Source organism: Hyposmocoma kahamanoa, unplaced genomic scaffold, assembly GCF_003589595.1.
Source record: "Hyposmocoma kahamanoa isolate Upper Pololo Valley unplaced genomic scaffold, ASM358959v1 66, whole genome shotgun sequence".
Taxonomy (NCBI): Eukaryota; Metazoa; Arthropoda; class Insecta; order Lepidoptera; family Cosmopterigidae; genus Hyposmocoma; species Hyposmocoma kahamanoa.
The window spans coordinates 11,391,346-11,417,770 of record NW_020653854.1 but is presented as its reverse complement, the minus strand read 5'-3'; the positions used below and the strand labels follow the sequence as shown (position 1 = coordinate 11,417,770).

General features: G+C 36.9%; 1 protein-coding gene across 1 annotated transcript in view; it reads left to right on the top strand.

Annotated features, from left to right (window-relative positions):
• Positions 1 to 26,425, top strand: part of LOC113231763 (RYamide receptor-like) — a 91,767-nt gene that overhangs the window by 52,247 nt on the left and 13,095 nt on the right. Inside the window, exons 2-5 of the mRNA XM_026466281.1 lie at positions 11,359 to 12,051; positions 12,130 to 12,328; positions 12,697 to 12,765; positions 13,632 to 13,790. Coding sequence (XP_026322066.1) covers positions 11,405 to 12,051; positions 12,130 to 12,328; positions 12,697 to 12,765; positions 13,632 to 13,790 — 1,074 coding nt within the window. The 5' untranslated portion in view covers positions 11,359 to 11,404. The remainder of the gene's footprint in view (positions 1 to 11,358; positions 12,052 to 12,129; positions 12,329 to 12,696; positions 12,766 to 13,631; positions 13,791 to 26,425) is intronic.

Sequence of the window (26,425 nt, the reverse complement as noted above, 5' to 3'; positions counted from 1 at the left end):
CACCACCAATCCCAACTCTATCGTTACGATATAATTTATATCCATTGAGTGAAAAAAGGGGGGGATGGAAGAGAAGGTTTAAGCCAAGATTCTGAAATTAAGATTACATCAACTATGCCGTTGTTGAATGGCGTATTTAATTCGGAGATGTGTGTTCTATGTTGAATTATTGAACGGAATGAATTGACGATGATTGTCAATTAATCCAAAGATTGATGTTACAAGAGACAATATCACAAAATGATCGCTTTAACTTGCGTAAAGTATGAAAATGAGAATTATTTACCGCCAAATGTGGGAAAATAATTTGAAAACGAAAACGTTTGATAAAAATGTAGATTTGCACAAATGATTACGTAAATTATGACATACGATAACTGCTACGGTGATATCGCGTCAAAAGCGACCGTTCGCTAGCGCGGCGTAGTAGCAACAGGACCCGTCAAAACGGGTAATATCCTAGCCTAAAAACAGTGCTTTTTTTATGATAGGAATAGAGTGGAGATGAGTAGATCATTTGTGCACTTGCGAAGATGCCTACGGTATCAAAGGTAGAGTGCTACACTGGGTATAGTTGAAAATGATGTTGAAGATAAAACAGATCAACAGTTCCATCAACGCTTAATCCACTGGTACATTATTAAGGCCAATCTACGTTAATGAGCTTGCTTCGAACAGAGTTGCAATGTTTGATGTTCACATCAAACAACTTGAACAAACAAATACATTAAAATTCGTAAAAAAATATTATAAATAAGCGGAAGATTACCCGCGTATTTTTACCAACTTGGTGTAACGGGCTGGTGTCCGCAACTCGACGTCAAGGCGCTTATTTTTCGTGTGGTGGGTGCAGGGTTCTACTCGTCCCACTCAAGCTCCTGCAGGAATCTCAGCAACCTCCTCGGATTGCTAAAGATTTCGGGGAGCGACCTCGGCACTCCAAGGTACTTCGCCCTGTAGTTGGCCATGCCGGAGTACTGTAGTAGAATGTGCGCAGCCGTTTCCTCCCCCTCCATGCATGCTCTGCATAGAGGGCTGTCTGTGATACCTAAATTAAAAAGGTGTTTATTGTACGGACCATGACCCATTAGGGCGGCAGTCAGAGTGCGAAACTCTAGCCTTTTAAGTTTAATTAATTTTCGAGATAGACTGGCGTTGAGCGTTGGGAGTGCTTCCATCGCCTGTCTACAAACCGTATGGGTTGTCCATGTATTATTATGAGAAGAGTATTTTTACCAATTTAAGATTGTTTCTCATCTATTGCTTACTCCGCTATATTACTACGTAAGTGTTTGTCAGATTATTCTAAAACCTAACGTTAACGTAACGTGTAATGTTATAATAAGTAGCAGTACAGCTCCTTTTGAAAGTGTTCATCCAGGGAATTTCTGCCACCTTATCTCCTTCTGCCGCCAAACAGTACTGTGAGCTTTACTGCGTTCCGGTTTTGAAGGTCAAGGGTGCTGGTAAAATTACAGGCACATGGGACTTGTCAATGTTTGCGATTAAAGCTTTGGACATGCGTGTCGCTTACCACCACGCACACTTATTCGTTTCGTCACTTAGTATCATAAAAAACACATGTAATATACAGGTTAGATTGGTGATACACATTAATAGTGATACTGGTGACACTGGTAGTGTTGCTTACTTTATTTTTCTGTCTCGAGAGACAAACGATCATAAACATTACAAAATAGGGGATTACTCTTTTTTGCCCGGGACAAATAATAGTACGTTGTATATTAAGGGCGGTAAATAAAGAATGAGCAGCAGAGTTTAATCAGCATGACGATTTCAACTGTAATTTGTTTACCAATGAAATAAAGACTATTTGACTTTGACTATGATTGCATGCAGGTTAATAATGTCTCAATTAAAACCCTCCGGCCTTTTTTCTCTTCATTACAGCCATGGTCGTGTAATAGGGAGAAAAAAGGCCCGAGGATTTTATTTGGAGCATTGTAGTCACGTTAGCCTGCATGCAATTATAGTGAAAGTCAAATAATCTTTATTTCATAGGCAAGCAAATTACACTTGAAATCGTGATATTGTTTGAACTATACTGGTCATTCGTAAGGCAGATTCCCCTGAGAAGAAAGCAAGAGTTTGTAGGGGTTGATTTTTGTAAATATGCATTGGAATACATTTATCATTAAAATATTTAATTTAAACATCTTAGATGGAGAATACGTGAAAGAGCTAAACGGGTCAGTGCCACGGATTTTTGTCATGCAAGCACGCAGAAGCTATACAGCTTACTATACAATAACCTTTAGTAAGTTTTTGTTTCACTATAGTAACTCGTAAATAGCAAATTTTGAATACCAATCGAAATCTTCCTATAGAAGCGTATACATTGCCCCGTAAATGAATCTGAGACTCTATGAAGGCGACTGTCAAGAACAACCACTTTATTTTTATTCCTCGTATTAATGGTATGTTTGTCGCTATTTTTCATAAAAAAATAACATTTTTCTTAACATAAATAACATTTTTATAAATCTACTGTGATGTTAATGTAAGAATATTAATCTCTTTAAACTTATCTCTCAAAGACACTTCGGGGCCCAGATTGTAAATTGCCCTAACCGCACGTTTCCGCAGAACAACGATTTTTATCAATATCGTCGTCACTTTTTATATTACCCCAAAGCAAAATGCCGTATGTCATCAAATTGTAAAAGTAGCTGAAGTAAACTAATCTAGCTGTTTCGACGTCTGAAAGCTTTCATTTTTTTTAAATCGCGTACGCTGCAAAGCTGAGATGAGCATACTATTTATATGCAAGTGTGTCGAAAAATTCGTTTCGTTATTAGTTAAATTTCATTTTACTTAGATTTAAAACTATATTTCGTGACATGCAACATAACTTGTTACGACATCATTTCATTTCAGATTCAGTGCAAAAATAACCTTTTGACGAAATAATCTGAGCCAGTTTTGTTAAAAATGCAAAATTGTGGGGAACACGTTGCTTGTCTCTGTTTACTAAAATACGGAATGTGGCCTGTCATGGCGGAACATTCAAATTTATGAAAGAAATACGCGGTGTAAACTGAAATAAGGGAGAAATGGCAACCCTGTACACAGGTGGTAACGGCATACAAGACTTAAGCAAGTTATGTAATACTTAACAAATTTCTTTGAAATTATGAAATTGCCGGCTGGATGGATTTCTTACAGGCCATTCTGACCTCTTATACCGCTGCCGCTGCGCTGGTTCATGAGTTCAAAATAAGAATGTGGTGAAAAGGGTTGTAACCCTAACTAGCCGTGAACAGGTTCACGGCAATGAAATGGGAAACTTCCGGTCCACAAAATTTATTAAAGAAGTAAAGTTTAAAGAAAGGGCTGTAACAATAAAAAGGTAAATGTAAAAAAAACACGTACAACAGTATAAAACACTCTTTACACTTATTATTAAGGCACCTACCCCTAAATGGGCCGAGTAACTGAATTACAGATTTAGGTACACGAAGGCTGTAGACTTATAAATTATTACACATGATTTAACTTATTAAATGATTACAAACGTAGTAAAGGACCAGAGTTAGCGATTATTAGCGATGGAATTTGGAACAGCTTCGACTGTTGTGGCGGTCGAGCTGGGAGTGACCGTGGTACAAAAACAAAATGAGAGAGTTAAGGAAGATGGAACAATTCAAATTTAAAATTTAAATACATGTAAAATAAAAAATGATAGGATACAAGCGGAGAGAGGCGATACAAAGAGGTGAGATGACGGTGTAAGGAGATCACACCGTCACAGTGGTAACGACCACAAATTGTATTTGAATATACCAGGGAAAGGATGATGAAACTAACCTAAAAACATGTTTTACGTTAATAGCTCCATTTCGTTAAACGTGAGCGTTTTTAACAGAAATTAGAAAAAACTAAATAAGGTTTAATGTTCTGGAAAATGAGAAATAATAAAGGCTTCGACATTATACATTCAGAATTTTCGAAAAATAAGTTACTGAAAATAAACAGTATTTTTCAACAAAATTAATCATTTTTAGCAGACAATTAAAAACTTGTTCAAATCACAATTGTTTGAATAAAAACTATACTTCCGAATAATATATTAAACTTCCCAAAAAACATACTGACTTACTGATGTATGTCCTATGTTATCAATCTTGATAGAATTTCCGTATGAGGGAATAGTTTAAGCCCCAAAGTTTATAAAATAAGGTCGCTTTTAAATTTATAATAGATAATTTATGATAAAAGTGGCTAACAATAGTTTTTGAAAAAAATAAATGTTTTGTAGAGTAGTATTACGTCAGCAAGATTTTTTAGAAATTTTGGTATTACATTCGGTTGTTTCCGTATTTTTATTTGCAGTAAAACGTTCGTTAGCTTAGCATAAATAACGCAGTAATATTCATAATTTGAATAAGCTGATTTTCAATTTACTTTTCGAAGCTTTTATTATTACCCCTGAAAAAAATCAGCTTTTAGGCAACGATTTTACTTTTTACATTTAGGAAAATCATCGTGACTAAACGGTAGAAAAGTTAAATAAGATGATTATAAATGGTTTCTTTTTGTTAAAATGGATTACTTACGGTTACACATATTTTTTTCAGCATTGACTTTATTAACACTTAAAATTATTTTTTTCTAAAATTTTCCTCAAGTTGTCACTGTCGCCGAGCATTCTTTTTTTAATTTTTTTTAATAACGCACACACTCGTAGCCCCGCACTAGGGATAATCTATATCGCGGGTGCCATGGACACACACAAAGCAGACAACCACAAATTACATCCTCACGAGAGAAAGAAATGTAGGCCATACAAATATTTTTCCCTACCCGGGAATCGAACCCGGGACCTCGGGGTGGCAGTCCAGCATGGTAACCGTTCGGCCACGAAGGCAGGTAAATAAAATAAAATAAAATAAAATTCTTTCCCTGGACGCTTTATTTATTATAATATATCATTTATTGCTATTTTGGGAATTGTGATTATCATAATATTATTTACTTTTCTGCCTCCTTCGCCAACAAAATGCTTCAGAAAGTGCGTGCCAAGTACTCTTCTGTATAAATGGCAATCAACAGTCTTCGACTTTGATGAGTATCAAGTTTGTTAACGTCTTTCTATTTCTATATATATTTCCTTAACCACGTTGTTCAGTTGGTAAAAGGTAAATAGTATTGGCAAAAAAAATTGTTTGAAGGTACTGATTTTTTTATGGTACTTAGTTTTGATTTTGTTCCTACTCGTATTCGTAGTCAGTTATATGGCTTTCTAGATTGGTGGCCGATTTTAAAATTAACAACTTTATGAGGAAGATAGTTTGGACACAACTGAAGCATATCTAGCGGCCAAAGCCGACGAATCATATACCCGTACATGTTGTCACTTATTTAGACCCATAAAAAGCTCGACGTTTTTTTTTTTTTCGTAATAAAATGTAACACTTTCAGGGACCTTAGCGCCCAGTTACACGAGGAGAAAGATTTCGCGCGGCCGCCACACGGCTATCGCCCAGTTACCAGTTATTAGGCTATCACAACTTTTTAGGATAAGTGCTATCTTTTGCAAAACTTTAAAACGGTTTTTTTTTTCACCAATTAAAAATAAAAAAATGAATATATTTATGAATTATAACTTTTTGCTCCGATTAAGGGCTTACATAAAAAAAAATGTAATTCTCGGCTAGAAAACTTTGCTTGGACGACAGCAACGAGGACATTCAATTTGTTCTTTTGAAATTTTTCTATTTATTTACCGCTTTAACGTTCATCAAAGAACAAATTGGACGCCCGGAGCAGAAGTGCTACATTCAATATTTGTTTTATCGACTGGATTTTATCATGAATACGACTTTAACGATTTGTGAAGTAGGAATTTAACCAGACGAATTGACTAGAAAGTTAATTAGTCTAGAAAGTTAACTCTTCTTTCCAGTTTTCTTATTTTAAAAAGCAAGTTTTCTTTGCTGAATCAAAACCAGCTCAAAGTAATGAAATAAAAGTTTTTCGACATTATTTTTCATTTTTTTTAATGATACCAAGTAATGGGACGAACAGGTCGTGCGCCTGATGGTAAGCGACACGCCTGTTCACAACAGTTGCAGAGCCGTTCAGCTCTTTAAATCGCAAAGATTTGACTGCCACTGCGCCCGACACCCTGAGACAATATAATATAATGTTGACAAGTCTCATGTCCCTGTAATTTCACCAGCACCCTTTATGCTTCAAAACCGAAACGTGGTACTGCTCACTTTACTGCATGGCGGCAGAAATAGGCAATGTTGCAGTACGTCTCTGGACGAATTCTTTCTCGAGGATCTCTACTGCTGCTAAAAAACGGTAATGATTTTTACAGTACGAAATAAAGTAAGCAGGAACGTTAATATTTATCTAAAAATCATTAAGCCCCGCACTAGGGAAACCCTGTATCGCGGGTGACATGGACACCCACATAGATAACCACAAATTACACTTAAACTTAGGAGAGAAAAAAGTGTAGGCCATACAAATATTTTTCCCCCGCCCGGGAATTGAACCCGGGACCTCTGCGTGGCAAACCAGTATGGTAATCATTCGGCAACTAAGGCAGTTAAAAAGGTATAACTAGGTTTTATATTTTTCTAATAAGTTGTTTCACTTAAATTATATAATATAATAATATAATAACGCACACACTCAACATAGCCCCACACTAGGGAAACCCTGTGTCGCGGGTGCCATGGACACAGACATAGACAACCACAAATTACACCCAAACTCACGAGAGAAATAAATGTAGGCTATACAAATATTTCTCCCGGCCCGGGAATCGAACCCGGGGACCTCTGCGTGGCAGTCCGGTATGGTAATCGTTCGGCCAAGGAGGCAGTTAAATTAAAATTAAGTAAGTATAATTAAGTTTAAGTTAAAATTAAGTGAAATAGAAATAAATTCGTTTTTAGTGTAAAGTCTGTCATCCTAGACGTCTCATTCAGAAATTTGTCATTTAATGTTTTTCAGGACGAAGTTAAAAATGTGCTGTAATATACTATTGTAGTTACTATTTTAATTAGTTAAATTATACCTCTTTCAGATTCTATATTACATTAATAATATATTTACTAGCAGTAGAAATTCCTTGTTAAAGTCCTTGTAAAAGAGTTCGCCCGGGGAAGTACTTTACCTATTTGGCGCATTTGCAGCGCCCCTCAGATCTTTGCGATGTAAAGCTCTGATGGATAGGCGTATCGCTTACCATCAGGCACACGATTTGATCGTCCCGTCACTTGATATGATAAAAACAAATTGAAGGAAGATATTTATAAGTTTCATCATCATCATAGGCTTCTCCCAATGTGTGCCATTTCACCCGGTCTGTAGCTTGTCACATCCATTTGCTTTCAGCAGCCTTTCGCAAATCGCCACTCCATCTAGCCCGAGAGCGTCCAGCGCTACGTCTGGCGAGGCTTGGTATCCACTCAAAAACTCGTTTCCCCCATGTGTAATCGTTAAGAACAAAGTCAGTAAAAACAAATTATGTAACAATGCGTATGCGGAGTTTTCATGTTAAGGCGACGATTTGATAACCAAATTCATTATTATGAAAACAAAAATACCAATTTGGTTATAGCATCAGCTATATTTATATAGTTTACGTGTTCGATGACTTATTAGCAACGTTTGCTTGAAGTATTTTCAAGTTTGACTTTAAGTGTAATTGCTTTAGACTTGAAAGGGATAATGTTTATTATGTTGTTTCTGAACATACTTTGCTCAACAATTAAAAGCGAAGTTGCGATAAAGTACAAACTAATCTAATACAATATCTATGTCATAATAAGTTGAAATTACTTTACAATTTCGACCTTAAGAGTATAATTAACATCATTAGAGATGATGTACTGATGTTTCGAGAATTTATAATGTGTTACAGTGTATATAAAATTACAGTAATCTAAGCTATACCACGTCTATTTTGGTTCTCATATGTCACAAATATAAACTTTTGATTCATATTATTATCAAACTTTTATTAAAGCTTAATATTGACGTAATAAATAATATTCGCTCTCTCGTTAGGTCCCAGTTATCGTTTTCATCATTCAATTCCGGTTTTTATTGTCACTCCTTTACTTCTCATGCGGTCAGACTTTGGAACGCACTTCCCATTACAGTTCACAATAGTAAATCCTAAGCATTCTTTAAAATGAGGGTCAAAAAGCACTATTTATTCTCTGTTCCATCCATTTTATAGATATTACAATATGAAATATGCATTTATCTAAATATTTGTATAGTCTGTAGTAGTATTTTTGGTATTGTTTTTTATATTATTATTTTATTATATAATTTAATTCTGTTTTGTTGTGCACGTAAAGCTGTTATTGTAATTATTTTGTCCTGTATTTTAGTATGCAGGAAGAAAGGTATTGACTGCCTGTACTTCTTTTAGAAATAAGGAGTACCTTTTATTTTTATTTTCCGATTTACTGTACAATAAATTATTAAATAAACATAAAAATACTTTTTTAATATAATTTTGAATTTTATAAAAAAAATATTTTTATGTTGATTTACTTTCGTTGATTTACTTACATTCATCGATGGTTAACTAGCCAATATTATACCTGTTTACATTTTGAGGTCAAATCAAAAATCAAAGTGTTAGCGATCAAACCACTTAATTGGTGTTGCATTCTATGTACTACTTACCTACCTATACAAGTGGTTTATAGTGATCCAAAAGTTTATTTTAAGTAGAGGACCTGGGTCGTGATGATCCAAGTAGCAGTAGAGTTCCTTGTGTAAGAGTTAGTCCAGGGAAGTACTGCCACCTTATCTGTTTCTGCTGCCAAGCAGTAACGTGAGCATTACTGTGTCTCGGTTTTGAAGGGTGCTGATGAAATTACACGAACATGGGACTTGTCAATTTGTATCTCAGGGTGACAGGCGCAGTAAGTAAAACAAATTAGCCTAGTGGCCGCCATTAAGGAAATAATAATAACACAAAAATAGCTAGTTGGTATTCGTCGCGACATCTGGTGTACCAATAGGTACTAAATTCCCGACTACGCTATCTTGCATCTCGATTACCACTCCTCTTGAATTATTGGGACTCAACTGTACCATACTGTTTCCAAATAATGATAAAAACAGTTTTGTATATGTATGAATATAAAGGTTGCGACTTGGGAACATACAGCAAAAAGTTTAAAAATGATATTTATACAATTATTAATACAAAGATCGAACACTCAGAAAAAATTCCTTTGATCCGGCCGGATTCGAACCGACGTCTTCTAGCTTCCCGTGCCAGACGCTATACCAACTAAGCCACAGAACGAACCAGCGGACCTCACGAATTTTTCTATGTGCTTGCGTTGTTCTTTGTATTTGGTTTTTTCAATGACTTTTTAGTCGTAGCGCCATCTATGAAAGTTTTATCACCCAGTTAGATATTCAGATAGATTCTCTTTTTGTTACAAAGAGGTTACCTCAATATTGGTCCCATTTAAATTTGAAAAAAATATTCCACCTCTAAGGGTAGAAAACTAGAGGATAAATCCGGTATCGTGCTCACTTGCCGCTACCTGATTTCAATAAAACTTGCCAAATAGATGTAATTCATCACTTTTATCATTTATCAGATTTATTACCCAGTTAGTACCTTTACAGCTACCAGTCCTGGCGAGAGATGTCGCTATTCACTGTATTAATTAAATTTTTATTGTATTGATATTCAATTATTTTTTGTGAAATTACTCCACTAGTTTGATATAATTATTAATACAAACATCGAACACTCAGAAAAAATTCCTTCGATCCGGTCGGATTCGAACCGACGTCTTCTTGCATACCGTGCCAGACGCTATACCAACTAAGCCACGGAACGAACCAGCGGACCACACGAATATTTCTATATGCTTGCGTCGTGTCTTTGTATTTGGTAATTCAAAACAACATTCTACAATACATTTTCGAAGTACCTGTCGATTCTCTTGTATCTCATAACTGCCATCAGGCATAACAAAAAACTTTCAAATTATTGATTTACGCGGAACTAAAGTTTATTTCAAATGGATCGTTACGACGTTCACTACCTAAAAAACTTTTTAAACGACTGCAAATGAGGCACGCTGCCACTAGGTCATAGATTTCCCTACAGGGATTAAGCAAGAACAGAAAGTAATAGCATTGGAAATTGTAATTACTGTTTTTACTATGTCGAAATTTCAGTGTCTGTGCAACTGCAAAAAAGCAACAATATACGTACGGATAGAAAATAGAGATAGTTGTCAACCATACCTTAGAAATATCAAAATGTAAACTTCACCATCCTCACATATATTTGAAATTTCACTATTCGTAAAGCGTCATCTTAATTTATTGCAATTCGTCACACGGGTGCGCCGTTCTGATCCACTGATCCACTAGACCATGTAAATCAGCTCTATTTGTAAAGAGTGTAATTGTAACGACTACAAAAGTCTACAATAAACTATCACGTGAAATTAGAAATTGTGATAATTCTACAGAATTAAGAAATTATTATTTAATTAGTTGAATGATGTGACATTCTACATTGAAGATTTCTTATAAAATTTCCATTTCATGTGTTATATTTCTATAATTTTTATTGGACAAACTTGTTAAATATATTATTGTTATATTTTATTATTGTTTGGCCTGCATGAGTATACTGTATTGATAAATTATTGTATGAAAATTATATACAAACTATGAAAACTTTGTACACCGCAAGTCGGATCACAGTGGTACAAAATTCATTCTTGTAAAGCCTGTATGACTTGTGTATCCGAAAAAAATAAATAATTTGGCCTGATTTGAAAATGTGTCACTCTTATCAGATATATTATACATTTTGAGTTGGATGTTCTCCAAGGTGAATGTTTCGATCTTAGTCAACGATGCTGGCTCTTAGACATATTTCCAAATACTTTGTTCTTATTCATTGCTGTTAAATTACCACCTGATGAGAATCACCAAATTTGTTTTTGGCTTAAAGCGTTTTTTTTTATAATGCCAAGTACCGGGATGAAGAAGGTGCGCCAGGTAGTAAGCGACACGCCTGTCATAGCAGTTGCAGTGCCATTCAGAACATAGTCGAAAGGATTTAAGGGGCACTGCACCTGCCCGTCATCCGAAGACATAAATTGACAAGTCCAATGTGCCAGTAATTTCACCAGCACCCTTACCCTTCAAAACCACAACGCAGTAATGCTCAGAAATAGGTAAGGTGGCAGTACTTGCCTGGACGAACACTTTCACAAGGAGCTCTGCTGCTACTGAGTGTCTTTGAATACTTAAAAGATTTCTAAAATTGAAATGATAATGAATGATATGAAAATGGATTTTGTATTGTTTCAGGTTAGAATAAATGACGGATAATGTAAAGAGTATGTAGAATGCCGGAATGATCTACGCCACCGAGTCGACGACTGATGCTGACGATGTCACGCAGTCCCTGTGCGCCACACCCGACTGCTTCTACAATGCAACCAGCGCAATCAACGAATCACACTACAACTTCTCACACATTCAACATGAATTGGCTTGTGTATTTGAGTCATCATCTGAGAAATTTATTAGCTCACCGCTATTCCAAATGTGTATATATTTTATGTACAGTGCCGTGTTTATCGTTGCTCTCCTTGGCAACGGGATGGTGTGTTTCGTAGTGAATAGTTCGCCGCGTATGAAGACAGTAACAAATTACTTTATAGTGAACTTGGCAGTGGGCGACATTTTCATGACGTTACTATGTGTGCCCTTCTCATTTGTGCCGGCGTTAGTGTTGCATTATTGGCCTTTCGGTGTCGTGATGTGCAAGGTGGTGAACTACTCACAAGCGGTATCGGTGTTTGTATCAGCGTACACGCTGCTTGCAATTTCCATTGACCGGTACATGGCAATCATGCGCCCGCTGCAGCCCCGCCTCGGCAAGGCCGCTGCCAAGCTCGTCGTTGCTGTTGTGTGGGGCGGTGCACTTGCCACCGCTGCACCTATTCCTATAGTTTCTCAACTTCAAAGGCCCACACAATGGCACATTCTTTGTGAAGCGTAAGTATATTACTTCATCTGAACTTGGACTGAATTACCTTACTAACCTCTGATTGTGTATTTTCTAACATTTGATAGGGATATTTGCTCGGAGAAGTGGGCAACGCCAGAGCAGAGTGGGCAATATACATATGCGCTTTTAGCGCTGCAGTTCGCATTGCCATTGAGCGCGCTAGTTTGCACTTATGCGCGAATCGCTTACGTGGTTTGGGGAGGCCGGCCTCCAGGCGAGGCACAAACTGCGCGGGATTCAAGAATGCATAACTCTAAAAGAAAGGCAAGTAAAGTCCAACAATAGGAGTACATGTTATCAATTTAGATTAAACAGTATACCAAAAAGTGAAAATAACACAACACTGTTCACGTGAATACAAGCGAATAAACGTCCATTATCCGGCCTGTTTGGCGAAAACAACTGGCCACATAAATTGTGTCAGCTACCTAGGGCGTCAGAATGCCCAATAGTAATTTTCATGGTAACCGCTGTCTCCGGCACAATCACCGCCACCGGGTGCTTAAATCACGATCTTATTCGCCTCATACCTTACCTCGTATACTACAAAATCATACAAACACACGTAAATAATTTAAGTGTTTAGTTTACATAACAACAGTCTCTTAATTTCTGAGTTTATTATTCCACAGATGATAAAAATGATGGTGATGGTGGTGGGCGTCTTCATCATTTGCTGGCTGCCACTCAACGTTTTTATTGTAAGAAAAATTGTTTACTCAAAATATGTATATATACAAGAAAAACAATAGTCAGAACTAGTAATAATCGTATAATCAAGAGCACGTCAAGGGTGACACTTTGGTCTATATGATATTAAGTGACGGGACGACCAAGTCGTGCGCCTAGGGGTAAGAGGCACGCCTGCCGATAGCAGTTGTAGTGCCACTTAGAGCTTTAAATTTAAACGATCTTAGTGTCACTGCCACTGCGACTGTTACCCTGAGAATATAAGTTGTCAAGTCCCATGTGCCTATAATTTCACCAGTATATTACCGTAGTCGAGAATCAACAAGTTTGTATATGCCTTAAAAAAGCAAAAAATATAACAAATAAGAAAGCTGTCATAACCACATATAGGGCGTATTTAGAAACCATTACTACGTTACGATTTTGGGTGTAACTTGTGGTTGTCTATGTGTGCCCATGGCACCCGCGACACAGGGTTTCCATAAGGCAGGGCTATGTTGAGTATGTTATTATTATTATTGAGTTATTTATTGTATTAATTATTATCGTGACTTTGATTAAAAACCATGCGATTCAATGAGAAATATATGTCAATAATGGTTGAATAGGAAACAGCCGCTATAGTCGAGTGCGTATAGATTATGTTTACTTAAAATTGCTCCGTTTTACTGCGAATGGAATGAGTCTAATAAGCCTATTCTTTACGTAAGCACTTCTGTAAATTGTGGTTTAGGCTGCTATCAAACCAGTGCCAAATTTGTTAGGTAAATTACTTTCGTTTTCCCCAACGAAAAGCAGAAAGCTGTTTAATCTTCTGTGTTGCATTTGGTGTAAAATGTATAATTAAAAGGAAACTGATTTTCTTTTAACTACTTAGGTGTTGTGGATTTCTCACGAAAGCGACGAGGCTTGGAGTTCCTGGCCTGGCATGCCGTATGTGTGGTTCGCTAGTCACTGGTTGGCCATGTCACACTCATGCTACAACCCTATCATCTACTGCTATATGAACGCAAGATATCGACGCGGATTCAAACAGGTAATACCTTTTGAAGCTGTTGTAATTTGGCAACTATAGTCTGTTTTTTTGAAGATGAAGTAAAATGACAATTGAAAGTGTTCATAAAATTTTAAATATTCATGTAGTTGTTGTCGACAATATTATCGATAGATTGTGAAAAAATTTGCCAAAAATGTCGGAATTGTGAATATTACGTTCCAATGATTACTAATTGCGTTATTGTCTTCTTTATTCTTATTTTGACAGCTGGTCGACTAGTATCGAGATCAATTTTTATATATATAAATTTTAATAAGGAAAGGCGAATTTGATTATTTATATTGAATTGCAACACTTCTACAGCTCCGTTTATGTTTAAGAGTGTAAAGTAAATCCGTGTTAATGTTTTTGTAATAATTAAAAAAATAAATAAAAATAATAAAATGAAAAACTTAAAAACATGTCTCCTATTTGTATTTTTAATAGACATAGATCTAAATCTGGTGCATGTATGAATAATGAGCCTATGACGATTCAAATGATAGAGTTCGACGATTTATTGCAGGAGCGTAATCAACATTCAGTCTAAAGTCGATGTAATATTTATCTACTGCAATCACCTACCTGCTTTGTAGCGGGCGACACTTTTGGGCAATGTGCTGTCGTTTTAATTCATCTTCTAAAAAGACAGTCTATGTTAGTAATTAGTCAGGCAACTAACTCGTCTACAAATCTCATATCGGAACTATCACTGTCTACTTTCTTGTCTGTTCGCTTGTGGTGTTCTCATATATCTCTATAGATAGCTAGACAATTTTCCTGTGTTCATCATGACAATTACTAACTCTCTTGAAAAGGACTTTAATTTCCGCCAAGTCATTTGCCTCGTTACGAAGGCTTCATCTTAGCTCACAAAGGTTTTCCGATGACATTCTACGATTACGTCAGCCTTTGTGCGAATATCCATGCAATTATAAATAATCAAATTTTTTACATAATTCGTACGGGCACGCAAACTAAATTAAAATTTCAATTTTATCTCTGTAAATTTTATATAAATGCACAAATATGCAAACTGCATTCTCGATTGACTAATATTATTTTTGAAATAGACTTTCCTTTCTTTAACGCACCAAATGTTGGAATGTCAATTCCCTAATATCGAAGCACAGCTGAGCAGTCTTTGTCATGTTTTTTTTTTCATTTCAGTGCATTTCCGCATTTCCGAGTGAAACGTAGAATTGAATTTTGTTTTTTAATAAAAAAATATGTGCGCATTTAACCTCTATCTCTCCTGATGGGTCGTTTCTCATAAACTTAACATGGCGACTTTTGTCCTTAATTATGACAGGGCTAAATTTAAAATTTGGGTTTCGTCACGACCTGTAGAATTTTTTTTACTAATTTCGAATTTTAAGCGTATCAGTTGAAGTACTCGGAACGACCGAGATATTGTGTGCCATTTATATAAGTATGCCCAAACAACTTCGGTCGCTCCTCTCGTCACGCCTCGATCATGTCAAGTAATAAAGAACAATGCCCATGGACTCGTAAATTTTGAAAGCATTGTAAATATTTAGTCCAGTATTTCCTCTGATGAAAAATTCCAAGCAGACATAAAACTGCAGTACTAATTAATATGTTTTCATTTATGCTAATTAACATTATTACTTAATAATAAAATTAAATTTAATTAAATGATTATATTCTTAAAATAAAATAATTTTGTAAAACACTTGTAGCGTAAATTGGAATGTTTCTTTAAAAAAATTAAATAAGGGTTCGTAAAAAAAAGGGTGGTTTGCATTAATATGTGGGGCGCACTATAAGTTTCCGGAATGAAAAAATACTATAAATGGTCAGAAATGAATTTAATGTTTTTCAAAATATTTTTAGTTAGCGTTTTTGCACTTTTTCATACGAATGAACCAATTTTGAAAACATTTTTGCCACTCCTCCGTGACAAACTCTGAAACATATTTTTCATACTCTTCGACAGCCTCTTCAGGTGATGAAAATCGTTGACCGCGTAACTGGTTCTTAATTTTTGGAAATAAATAAAAGTCACAAGATGCACAGAAAAAAGGATTTCTACTAATAAGAAAGAGCAATTTCACAAAATATTTGCTAATTCTGAAAAAATATTTATTAAAAGTAATAAAATATTGTCATTACAAAAATACTGCTATCTTTTTCTTATACAATTTTACTCGTAACTTTATTCTAACTTTTAGACAAATACGTTCACTTCAAGATTTTATTTCATTTCTAATCAATTAATTGGACATTACCTTACATCAAGAATATTTTTACCTCTTACATCAAATTTAAATAATCTTAAATGAATTCAAAATTTCTTGGGTGTATTTTAAGAAAATATATTCTTAAACAAAAAAGAAATAGTTTGCTATTCAGATTAATATTCTAAATTCTAGAGTATATTCATAAAGCAACATTTCGTTGCGTTTTCATAGTCAATGTTGTCGTGACATGTCGCCGAAGGCGCACGCGGTAACGATTACTTTTACTTGTGCTTGTAATCATAAAAATCATAAACAGTCTTTTATCCAAAGAAAAAATACGTAGTATCTCTAGTTTGTTAGGGTGTTATTTGAAGTCATAATTTAAGAAATTTGGTTTCAGCATGAAATCAAACTACACTTGTAACAAGCACAACTTTAACATGCAATTAGTTCCATCACGCCACTGCTAGATGGCACTAGTTGTACTCTGAAACGCTCTTTCGTTTTGTTAACTTCAATAGTATAAAGTCATCTCATATACTTAAAATTGTTAGTGCTTTCTGCCGCTGTAGCATATACGTATATGGTATATGTATATGGCACTGAACGGTACTCAAGTATTTGAGAAGATTCCGTCCTATTTCTGTTATTTTAAGGTTTGACACTAAACTGTGTGCTTTCACGCCAGTGAGACATACTGTTGGGTTCATAACCCTGTAAATTCACGCTTTTTGATATTATAAAACATAAATCTTCAGTCAAATAATTAAGTACCTCTCAATTTTTCATTCTTTTTTTTCTAATCAAAATCGGACATTTCTAATACCAACAAAAATTTTGTTGAATCTAGAGTGGCTTTGTGACTTGAAGTAAATTAATTTGCTCTTGGATTAAATATTTCTCTCTTATAACTAAAATACACTTTTGAGACGTTTTTTTTACTATTATCAAGTAATTATTATCTAGCGTCTATAGGGAGAGGATCGTTTTGTTGGATTTAATAAATTTGTCTTCATAAAAATAATTTTGTCTTTTTCTAAGTAATCTGTTTTTACCGTGTGCCAGGTCGGTATTGTACGCGGGATGGCTCATAAGGTCGTCGTTGTTCACCTCCAAAAATTCATTTGTCTATCTGGCCATGTGAGAACTGGCATTATCGTGGTGCAAGATGATACGGCATTTACGGTTATTTTTACGGAATTTGTCAATAACTTCCAAACAAACACCCCTTCCAGCAAACAAATGATCGTGCACGAATTACTATACACGGTACAATATTTCTCCAAAGCAACAGTAGCCACGTGTCCAGTTTTATTAAAAAAAGAAGCAATCATCCACTTAGAGGCACATTGCACGCGCGCCACTTTAATTGGTTTCGGCTCATCTTGAAAGACCCATACGCTCGATTGCTGCTTTGTTTTGGGATCGTAACTATAAATCCATATTTCGTCACCTGTTACTATGTCTCACACTAAATTTGACGCCCCTTCATTGAATCTGGTAAGCACGGCATTGCACCAAGTTACGCGATCCGTTTTTTGAGCCTTAGTCAAATTGTGTGGGATCCATCGAGAGCACAGCTTTTTGACACCCAAATAATAAATAAATAAATAATAAATAATAAATAACGCACACACTCAACATAGCCCCGCACTAGGGAAACCCTGTGTCGCGGGTGCCATGGACACACACATAGACAACCACAAATTACACCCAAACTCACGAGAGAAATAATTGTAGGCCATACAACTATTTCTCCCGGCCCGGGAATCGAACCTGGGACCTCTGTGTGGCAGTCCGGCATGGTAACCGTTCGGCCACGGAGGCAATTATGTCAAATGTTTGTGAAGTATTGATTGTATTTGACTCATGCCCATGCCTAAAGATGCCCGAATCTCATGGTATGTCACATGCCTGTCTGTTTCTGTTTTGAACAACAACAACAAACTGTATTCTACAGCCAAAGAATTCCATTTTCAAATGTTGTAATTACTTTTTAAATATTGTTTATGTAAGTGGCCAGTTCCTGAAACTTATAGTGCGCCCTATGTATTAGACATAACTAGTTGATGACTTTACCATCTCAGTCAGCCGAGATCGTGGGACCTGTAAAAGAGCCCGAAACGTTAGTTTGTTTGAAGAAATAAATATGCGCGGTTTAGGTCGGAAAAAAATTATTTCATTTCCTATGATCAATTAAAGTTTACTCTGTGAATTGTGTGACAAATATATAACCAAAATTTTCAATTCAAATAAGTATCTTTCTATTGTATTATGTATTTAGTGAAGAGCTTAGTGTTGATAAAGAACAAAGATCTCCCATTGGATATTTCAGTTTACATTTAATCATAGAATGTCATTAACAGTTTCTGATCGTTAACTGTTCGTGAATTATAGAACCTTTCTGAAGGGTAGAGGAGTTCATTAGATACTCTCTTGAGATCTTGCCAATTAACGCACTTTACGACGGTATCCAGTAGATTACTGCTTAAATATAAATTCAAGTACTATAAAACTTAACCAGTGCTATGCATTTTTCAAAACAAATATTAGAAACGTGATTGGCAGCCATGTTTTTTTAAACTGAATATGAAATGGGTAAAATATTTAATAATGAATGAGATGTAGGTTTGCTGTTGCTTTTAGTATACTATTTATTTTGGATATTATAAATTTTAAGACGTTGAATCTTTTATAACGCCATGTAGAACTGTTGTTATGGGATACTATACATTTTGGAACAATAATGCATATGATGTACAAATAATAAAGATGCATAGGTAAGTTAACATCGAACTTACGTTGTTTTATTGAGTCAGCCCTGTACAAAGTAGTGTAGACGTCACACTATGACTTTATACTGTAGCATTCCTGCAGCTAAGCTTAGTGTGTGTGCCTACATTTAAATGTAGTGAGTTAACTCAATATTAATGTTTTGTATAAAGACATGAAACCTATTTTTAACCGACTTTAAAAAAGGAGGAGGTTCTCAATTCGACTGTATGTTCTTTTTTATTTTATTTTTATTTTATTTTTAAGTATGTTACGCAATAACTCCGGTATTTGTGAACCGATTTTCATGATTCTTTTTTGTTGGAAAGGGGGTATTTCCATGGTGGTTCCATTTCATTTTGAAGAAAATCATCCACCTCAAAGAGTGGCTGTTCACGCATGAAGATTCATTTTTATAAATAGCGCCTAACTTTAATTTAGGAGCAATTACTTTTAGCAATTATTTAGTTGATTTTGCTATTTCTCCAATTCAAGGCGTTTTTCTCTCGATATACTTTGAGTAGTGTCGTAGTGAGAACCTATTTTTATTATCTCTAGTATCAAGTCCTGTATAGTGGCGAACTAGGGGATATTTCAATGAAACTTAGCAAATAGACGTAATTTTACGTACTTTTGAGGTCGGTTTTTTTAGTACTCTGTACTGAGATTATTAAAAATGGCATACTGGCTACGAAATGTTAAATTAGGTCGTACTTTGTTAAATAACACATATATATTAAATAATATTATAATATTAGGCCCATCATTTAACATTCAAAAAGGTGTCAAGCAGGGTGATCCGCTCTCACCCATATTATTTACTAGAGTGAAGAAGTTTTAAAAACCCTAGGAAGTTCTTGGGGTACAAAGGGAATTGTCGTCGGTGGCAAACGCCTAACGAATTTACGCTTTGCGGATGACATACTTCTTTTTGCCCCAACGTCACAGGAACTGCAACAGATGCTCCAAGAGCTGAGCATGGCGGGTCTTGAGGTTGGACTTCAGATAAACCGTTCCAAAACACAAATAATGTCTAACCCTATGAAAGGCAGGCAATCCAGTATGTCGATGAGTATATCTATCTGGGCCAGTTAGCAAGCTTTGAAAACAGGCATGATAAGGAAATCGGTCGTCGCATAGAGAACGCTTGGAAGAGCTACTGGTCCTTAAAGAAGTACTTGAAGAGTAATCTCCATATGTCATTTGTGCATCCTGCCCATCTTAACCTACAGCGCACAGACATGGTCGCTGACTGAGTTCCAGTGGTCTAAACTCAAGATCTGCCAGAGGGCGATAGAACGCAGCATTCTGGGCTTCAAATGTATTGACCGAGTACGCAATACAATGCTGCGTTCGATGACTGGTATTGCTGATGTGGGGAGCAAAACAGCCAGGCTCAAGTGGAGTTGGGCAGGCCACGTTAGCCGGATGCAACCTGTGAGGTGGGCGAACGTCGTCACTGCTTGGGTGCCCGAGGATGGAAAGAGACGGGGTGGACGGCCGAGAAGGCGTTGGCGGGACGACCTTGATGGGTTTGTGAGAAGGTGGTGAGAGATCGTCAAAGGCAGGGAGAAATGGAGGATTTTGGGGGAAACCTTTGCCCAGCAGTGGGACATAATGGGCTAACGAATAATAATAAATAATAATAATATTAGGTAGCACTGATATAGGCGAATGAAAGAAGCCCATAAAACTACTGAAAATTTTAATAAAACCATGACCGGAAAAAATCAAGAACCATATCAAATTAGAAAAATTTTGAGCAATCTATATCGACGACGCTGCGCAAGAGTGTGTCTAATGCGAACGTAAATAGCTAGCCACAATAATTGCATATCTATTTAGTTACTACTTTACATTTCCTAGACAACTATACTATTTGCCTTCTATCACAGCTGCAGTATTATTTAAAATTGTATCTTTGAAAATAATAAAAAAATTATACTAAGAGGTAATAAATAATAATGACTGCGTTAATCAACAGGATATCGGCACCCAGACCTTTCTATGGAGGTCGTTCAATTCTATTTAATTTATAGGTCACGGTGTTTGGTTCTGGGTTGTTGCGAATATCAGAGTCCGCATCCATATCAGCGGATAATCTGCATAAATTGAAATATTTAACAGTTAACCGTGATCATGGGACCTTTGAAGGGCTCGAAACGTTGGTTTGTTTGAAAAAACAAATATACGCGATTTAAATCCGGAAAAATAGTTTCATTTTCTGTGTATAACAATCGCGAAAACCTAAAACTTGAAATATCCCCTTTCGCATCAGCTTCCTCATTAATCGATGCTGATATTAGCGTCATGACATTACGTAAAGAGCGGATTAAGAGGCGCTGGAATAATTTATTCATCATCAAAAAACAGAATACAAGCCTAAAAAGCAGCTCAACCGTCGTTCTTCACCTTAGATTAAATTCCTTCATGATTAAGCTTGGCAGATTGATTGATTTTAAGCAGGTTCATTTTCTTGTAAACAAATGTAACAAAAACATTATAGTAATCGAAAGAATGTATAGTAATCAAAAGAATTCGGTAAAATGGGCAAATGCTCAATCTGATGAGTAGTGGCGTTAGGCAAGAGGGATTAACCTCGCCTAGACTTTTTAATTTGTTTGTTAATAACCTGATTGGGGAGCTGAGCCGTATGCATGTCGGATGCCGTATTGACAACACAAGCGTTAATAACATTAGTTATGCCCACGATATGGTGTTGCTCTGCCCTTCAATCAGTGGCATACGGCGACATATAGGTCATTGCGGGGCCTATGCTGCGCAACACGGTTTAAAGTACAACGAGAAAAAGAGTGAGTTCTTGCTGTTTAAGGGTAATACTAAAGAACCAGCCTATGTACTACTAATACTTTTAAATGGGGTACCTTTGTGGCGTGTTGTACAGTTTAGGTACTTGGGTCATATTGTGACAGTAGACCTAAGGATGAGGGAGACATAGAGAGGGAGCGCAGGGCGTTGTCGGTTCTAGTCAATATGTTGGCTCATAGATCTCAAGGTCTACCACTGGAGTGGAGCTCACACTCTTTAGAGCATACTGCCAGAGCACATGTGCTCTATGATTCAACTTTACGCTGAGATCGTACGGCGCCTTGCTGGTCCAGTATAAATAATAATACCTTCAGGGCCTTGTTGAAGCTACCCCGTTTCTGTAGCGCACCTGACACGTTTGCGGGTGCTGGCTTGGATGATTTCTATGCCATCATGCGCAAAATGTCTACTTCGTTAGTACGAAGGGTGAGGGGTAGCAACAACGAGATACGTAACGGAAACGGCGAGAAGTGTTAAAAATAAATTTTATTAACTACCGTCAGAGTAACAACTCAGAATAATATTAATTAATCGTCAAAAAATATAAGTACTTATACTAAATTACTAGTGAACTAAGCAGTTCGAGAAGAGTCTAGTCGGTAAAAGAATTAGGATTGACGAAGCATATATCCTTAGGTTCATTGGATTTAACTCTTCCCTCCCCAAGAGCAAAATTATCTGAAGATGACGTAGAAGATTTCGGATGATTTCGCTTTAATTTCTTCGACAAAAATAATCTGTAAGTAAAGAATAAAATTAATGTTATTAATATTACATATAGAAATAAAATCCACAAGGTTAAAATCAAAAGTTACGGCACTACCACTACCAGATTGATCGGTACCAAATTTTGCGATGTTTAAAATGTATTTGACGTCACTAAAATCATCTCTACAATAATCCAGCTGTTTGTTGTCCTTCTTGATTTCCAGGTTCATTTCAGGCAGGTTGACATATGGCATGGAAATTCATACTGTCGATGTATTTATAGAGAAACCAATAGAGATGTTTCCTAGTAATGTCTCGCAATTGTATTTCGGAGTTACTAGATAGGTCCTTACAGGATCTGTTTGTGTATTTCGTTATCGCAGTTTTCTTTTATCTTGATATCCTTTGGTGAGTAGAGTAGCCAGAATTCGACAGATATTATTTCAAATTATTCATGGTAACTGGGTAGAATAATCGAGTGTGATTTTCTATATAAATTTGAAATAATACAGTACTGCTGTTTATGATAGACCGATACAATGTTAGTATTTCACTGAATGCAATAGTTTCTACTTCTTGTATTATGCAGTAAATAGTTCTAAAATTATTAAAGTGAAATAACTCTATTTAATTTAGCATCCTCAATAATTTCTCTGAGACATGTTCGTATAAAACTTCGAGCACTTTCTATGATCCTGTAATAACTTCTATATGACATTACGCTCCCTATCCATATCGAATATACATCTGGTTGACCAAAAGCTATTTCAAAAGGAGTTAATTCAGTGGCTGAATGTACAGCATTATTATATCCTATTCCTACATAAGTCATCACAGACGCTGCGTCTTGATCGCTTTTGGGATATCTAGCCAATCCGTACATTTCGATAATTGTACTGTGAAACTTCTCAACTACACCCAATGATTTCGGATTGTTTGGAGTACTTATGTGAAAAGATATTTTGTGTATGGCCATAAGTTCTTTAATTAACTCATTGTTAAACTTTGCTCCTGAATATGAATTTATTTTTCTAGGTATTCCGTACATACTAAAATATTTTATCAATGCACGAACGGCTTCTGGGGTACTTGCATTTGGAATATAAATAGCTTGAGCAAGTTTGCTAAGTGCGTCTACGATTGTTAAGTAATATTTGCTCTCAATATATAAAAGATCTGTATTAACTTTCTGGAAAGGAACGTTTTGAGCATTAGTTAATTGAATAGGCTTTTATATTAGGCTTAATTTGATAGGCTTTGTGACATATTTCATTTGTCAACATTACTCACACCTGTTAATTATGGCGGTCACAGTATCATTCATATTTGCCCAATGTAGAAATCAAAATGCAAGCATAAAATTGGGCACTGAACTGTATTTTATAGAATTAATAAGTAAGAGACACCAGCATCTAGTACAGCCAAATTGGAAGAGAGCGAATCATAATATGTTGCCACCACAATAAAATCTAATTATTGCCAATAACATTTTGACAATTCTACCACTTCTACTTATGTTTATAAGTTACACACATTCCTCTGTTCTCGGATCTCCGAAATGTTGGCATAAGAGTGTTTTTAACTCTTCCCATGTATAAATTTGATCCCGTTCCCACACTAATTTCGCGGCTTCCCCTGCTAAGCGACTAGTGACTACGTGAAAAAGATATCGGTTCTGAGCCTCATTTCCCATATAATTTTTTAAAACATATTGACACTTCTTTAAAAATAAGGGTAGCTGTGCAGCATCACCTTTGAATGTAGGAATGATTTTAACTACAACTCGGTTAATGCCCTCGGTTAATCCTTTTTATTATAAATACGGAAAGTACAGAAACATTTAATATGATATAATAAGAGTGAAATTTAATCACACAATAGTACTACTCGTATATTAGATACGTAATAGCACAAAATACCTATTGGTGTATTAAAACGTAATAGTCGATATGAAGTAATACAAAACACACGTATATCTATCAAAGAGGATTATAGAGGAGAACTGAGAGGATAGTGAACAGATTTGATCACAGTCTCACAGCTAGTCCCATGTGCTCTCTGGGCAGGTGGAATATCTCTGAAGTCTAGTGTTCCGGCTAGTTGAATGTAGCTGGGTCTCGACCGACGTGACCGCATTATCAAATTTATTTGTTCCGCGTAGGTCTTCTCTATTGAAGCGTAGAAATGCACGTTGACTGGTGACCCGGGATGATAATGATATCGGTGCCCGTGACGCAGTATTCAACTATAGAAAACCACAGGCTGCTCCAGATAAGTAACGGAAACGGCGAGAAGTGTTAAAAATAAACTTTATTAACAAGCAGCTAAGTAACAGCTCAGAATAATATTAATTAATTGTCACCTTGTACCACAACTTGTCTTGTACTAAATTCCTATTTAACTAAGTAGTTCGGAAAGAGTCTAGTCATTAGAAGAATTAAGATTGACAAAGCATACATCCTTAGGTTCATTGGACTTAACTCGCGCGTGTGCAAACGTAGACGATTAGCGACTGCATCGCGTTTACTTCGCTGTTAAAAGCCGCCGTATGTAACCGCTCTTAAATGCAGAAAAGTTCGTTGAAAAATAATAAGATCGACGCTATGAAATGCCACAATTGTTCCCCTTGGGCTAGGTGACGTAATGTGTGCGTATTTACGCGCGCCTCCGCCAGGTGGAGAAAGCTGCTCCGCCGGAAGTGCGGTGGCAGAAGCGCCGACGGGCGCTCGAGAAGTGGCGCGAGAGGCTGGAACAGCCGTGGATCTCGCGCCAGCGCGCCGTCGTCGGCGCGATCCTGCCCAACCTCGAAGTCTGGTTGAGCCAGCGGAAGTGCGTCACCACGTTCCGACTGACACAGATACTCACCGGGCACGAATGCTTCGGTGAGTATCTGAATCGGATCGGACGCGAGTCGACGACGCAGTGCCACCACTGTGGGAGGGACCAGGATTCCGCCCAGCATACGCTGGAGGAGTGCCCCGCATGGGCCTCCGAGCGGAACATCCTGGTTGCCCGGATCGCGCGAGATCTCTCTCCGCCAGGCATAGTAGCGGCTATGTTGGCGGATCAAGAGTCCTATGAGGCAGTGGTCTCCTTCTGTGAAGCGGTGATGCTTCAGAAGGAGGTCGCCGAGCGTGATCGGGAGAGGGCCGATCCCGCTCGGCGGCGGCGTACCTTCGCGGCTGCGGGCGATCGGAGGTTCCATTCGCCAGTAAGTTAGGCAGCCGCGAGGAGGACGAGGAGAGGAGGGGGAGGACGTAGCTCCTCCTAGGTGCTGGAGGGATTCCGGTGCGCAAAGTCGATCCCGGATCCTTCCCACTAGAGCACCTGAGAAGGCCACCGTGGGGTTTTAGCCGGTAGAAGTCCCCCCGCAGCGGAGAGGTATCCTCGGAGGATTTCCCCACGCAAAAAAAAAAGGTGACGTAATGTGTGAACGTAACATCCATTACGTCATTTTCACGACCTTCCGGGTCGAGTGGCTTGCACACCGGTTTCCATGGTGTCGCTATCTCTGTGGTCCCGGGTTCGATTCCCGGTCGGGTCAATAAAGAAATTAACTTTTCTATATTTTCTCGGACCTGGGTGTTTATGGTACCGTGAAGTATTGTTGTTGTTTCCGATTTTCATAACAGTGATTTAGTTAATTTGGGATCAGAGCAACGTATGTTATATTGTCTAATATTTATTTATCATAAACATACACGCGTAACTACAGTCTAAGCTCATATAGCTCTGACTAGTGCAGATGTTTTTGAAGAGTAAAGTAAATATGCCTGGCGCCTATCAGTTGGTTACTAAGGCATACGTGACAACAATAGCAATAAACGAAAAGATGCGTTTAAAAAATAAGCACTATTTTGATTTCAAGTACAGTAGTAGTGCTGTTGAAATAGAAGTATTTGTAACTTTGTCAATTTTTTAACAAAGAACAGGGCACGGCGCTATCTTTCCGCCATATCCAAAGAGTGGAAACCACCATATTTATAAAAAGTCGCAAATAAAGTCGGGGCGCAATACTTATATACTAACAACAACATCTATCTACTCTTGCATGTTTATAACAAACTGACTTTGTAATATTAGGGGTTAAAGTATGAAATTGCCGTTTTATTGCAATAGGTT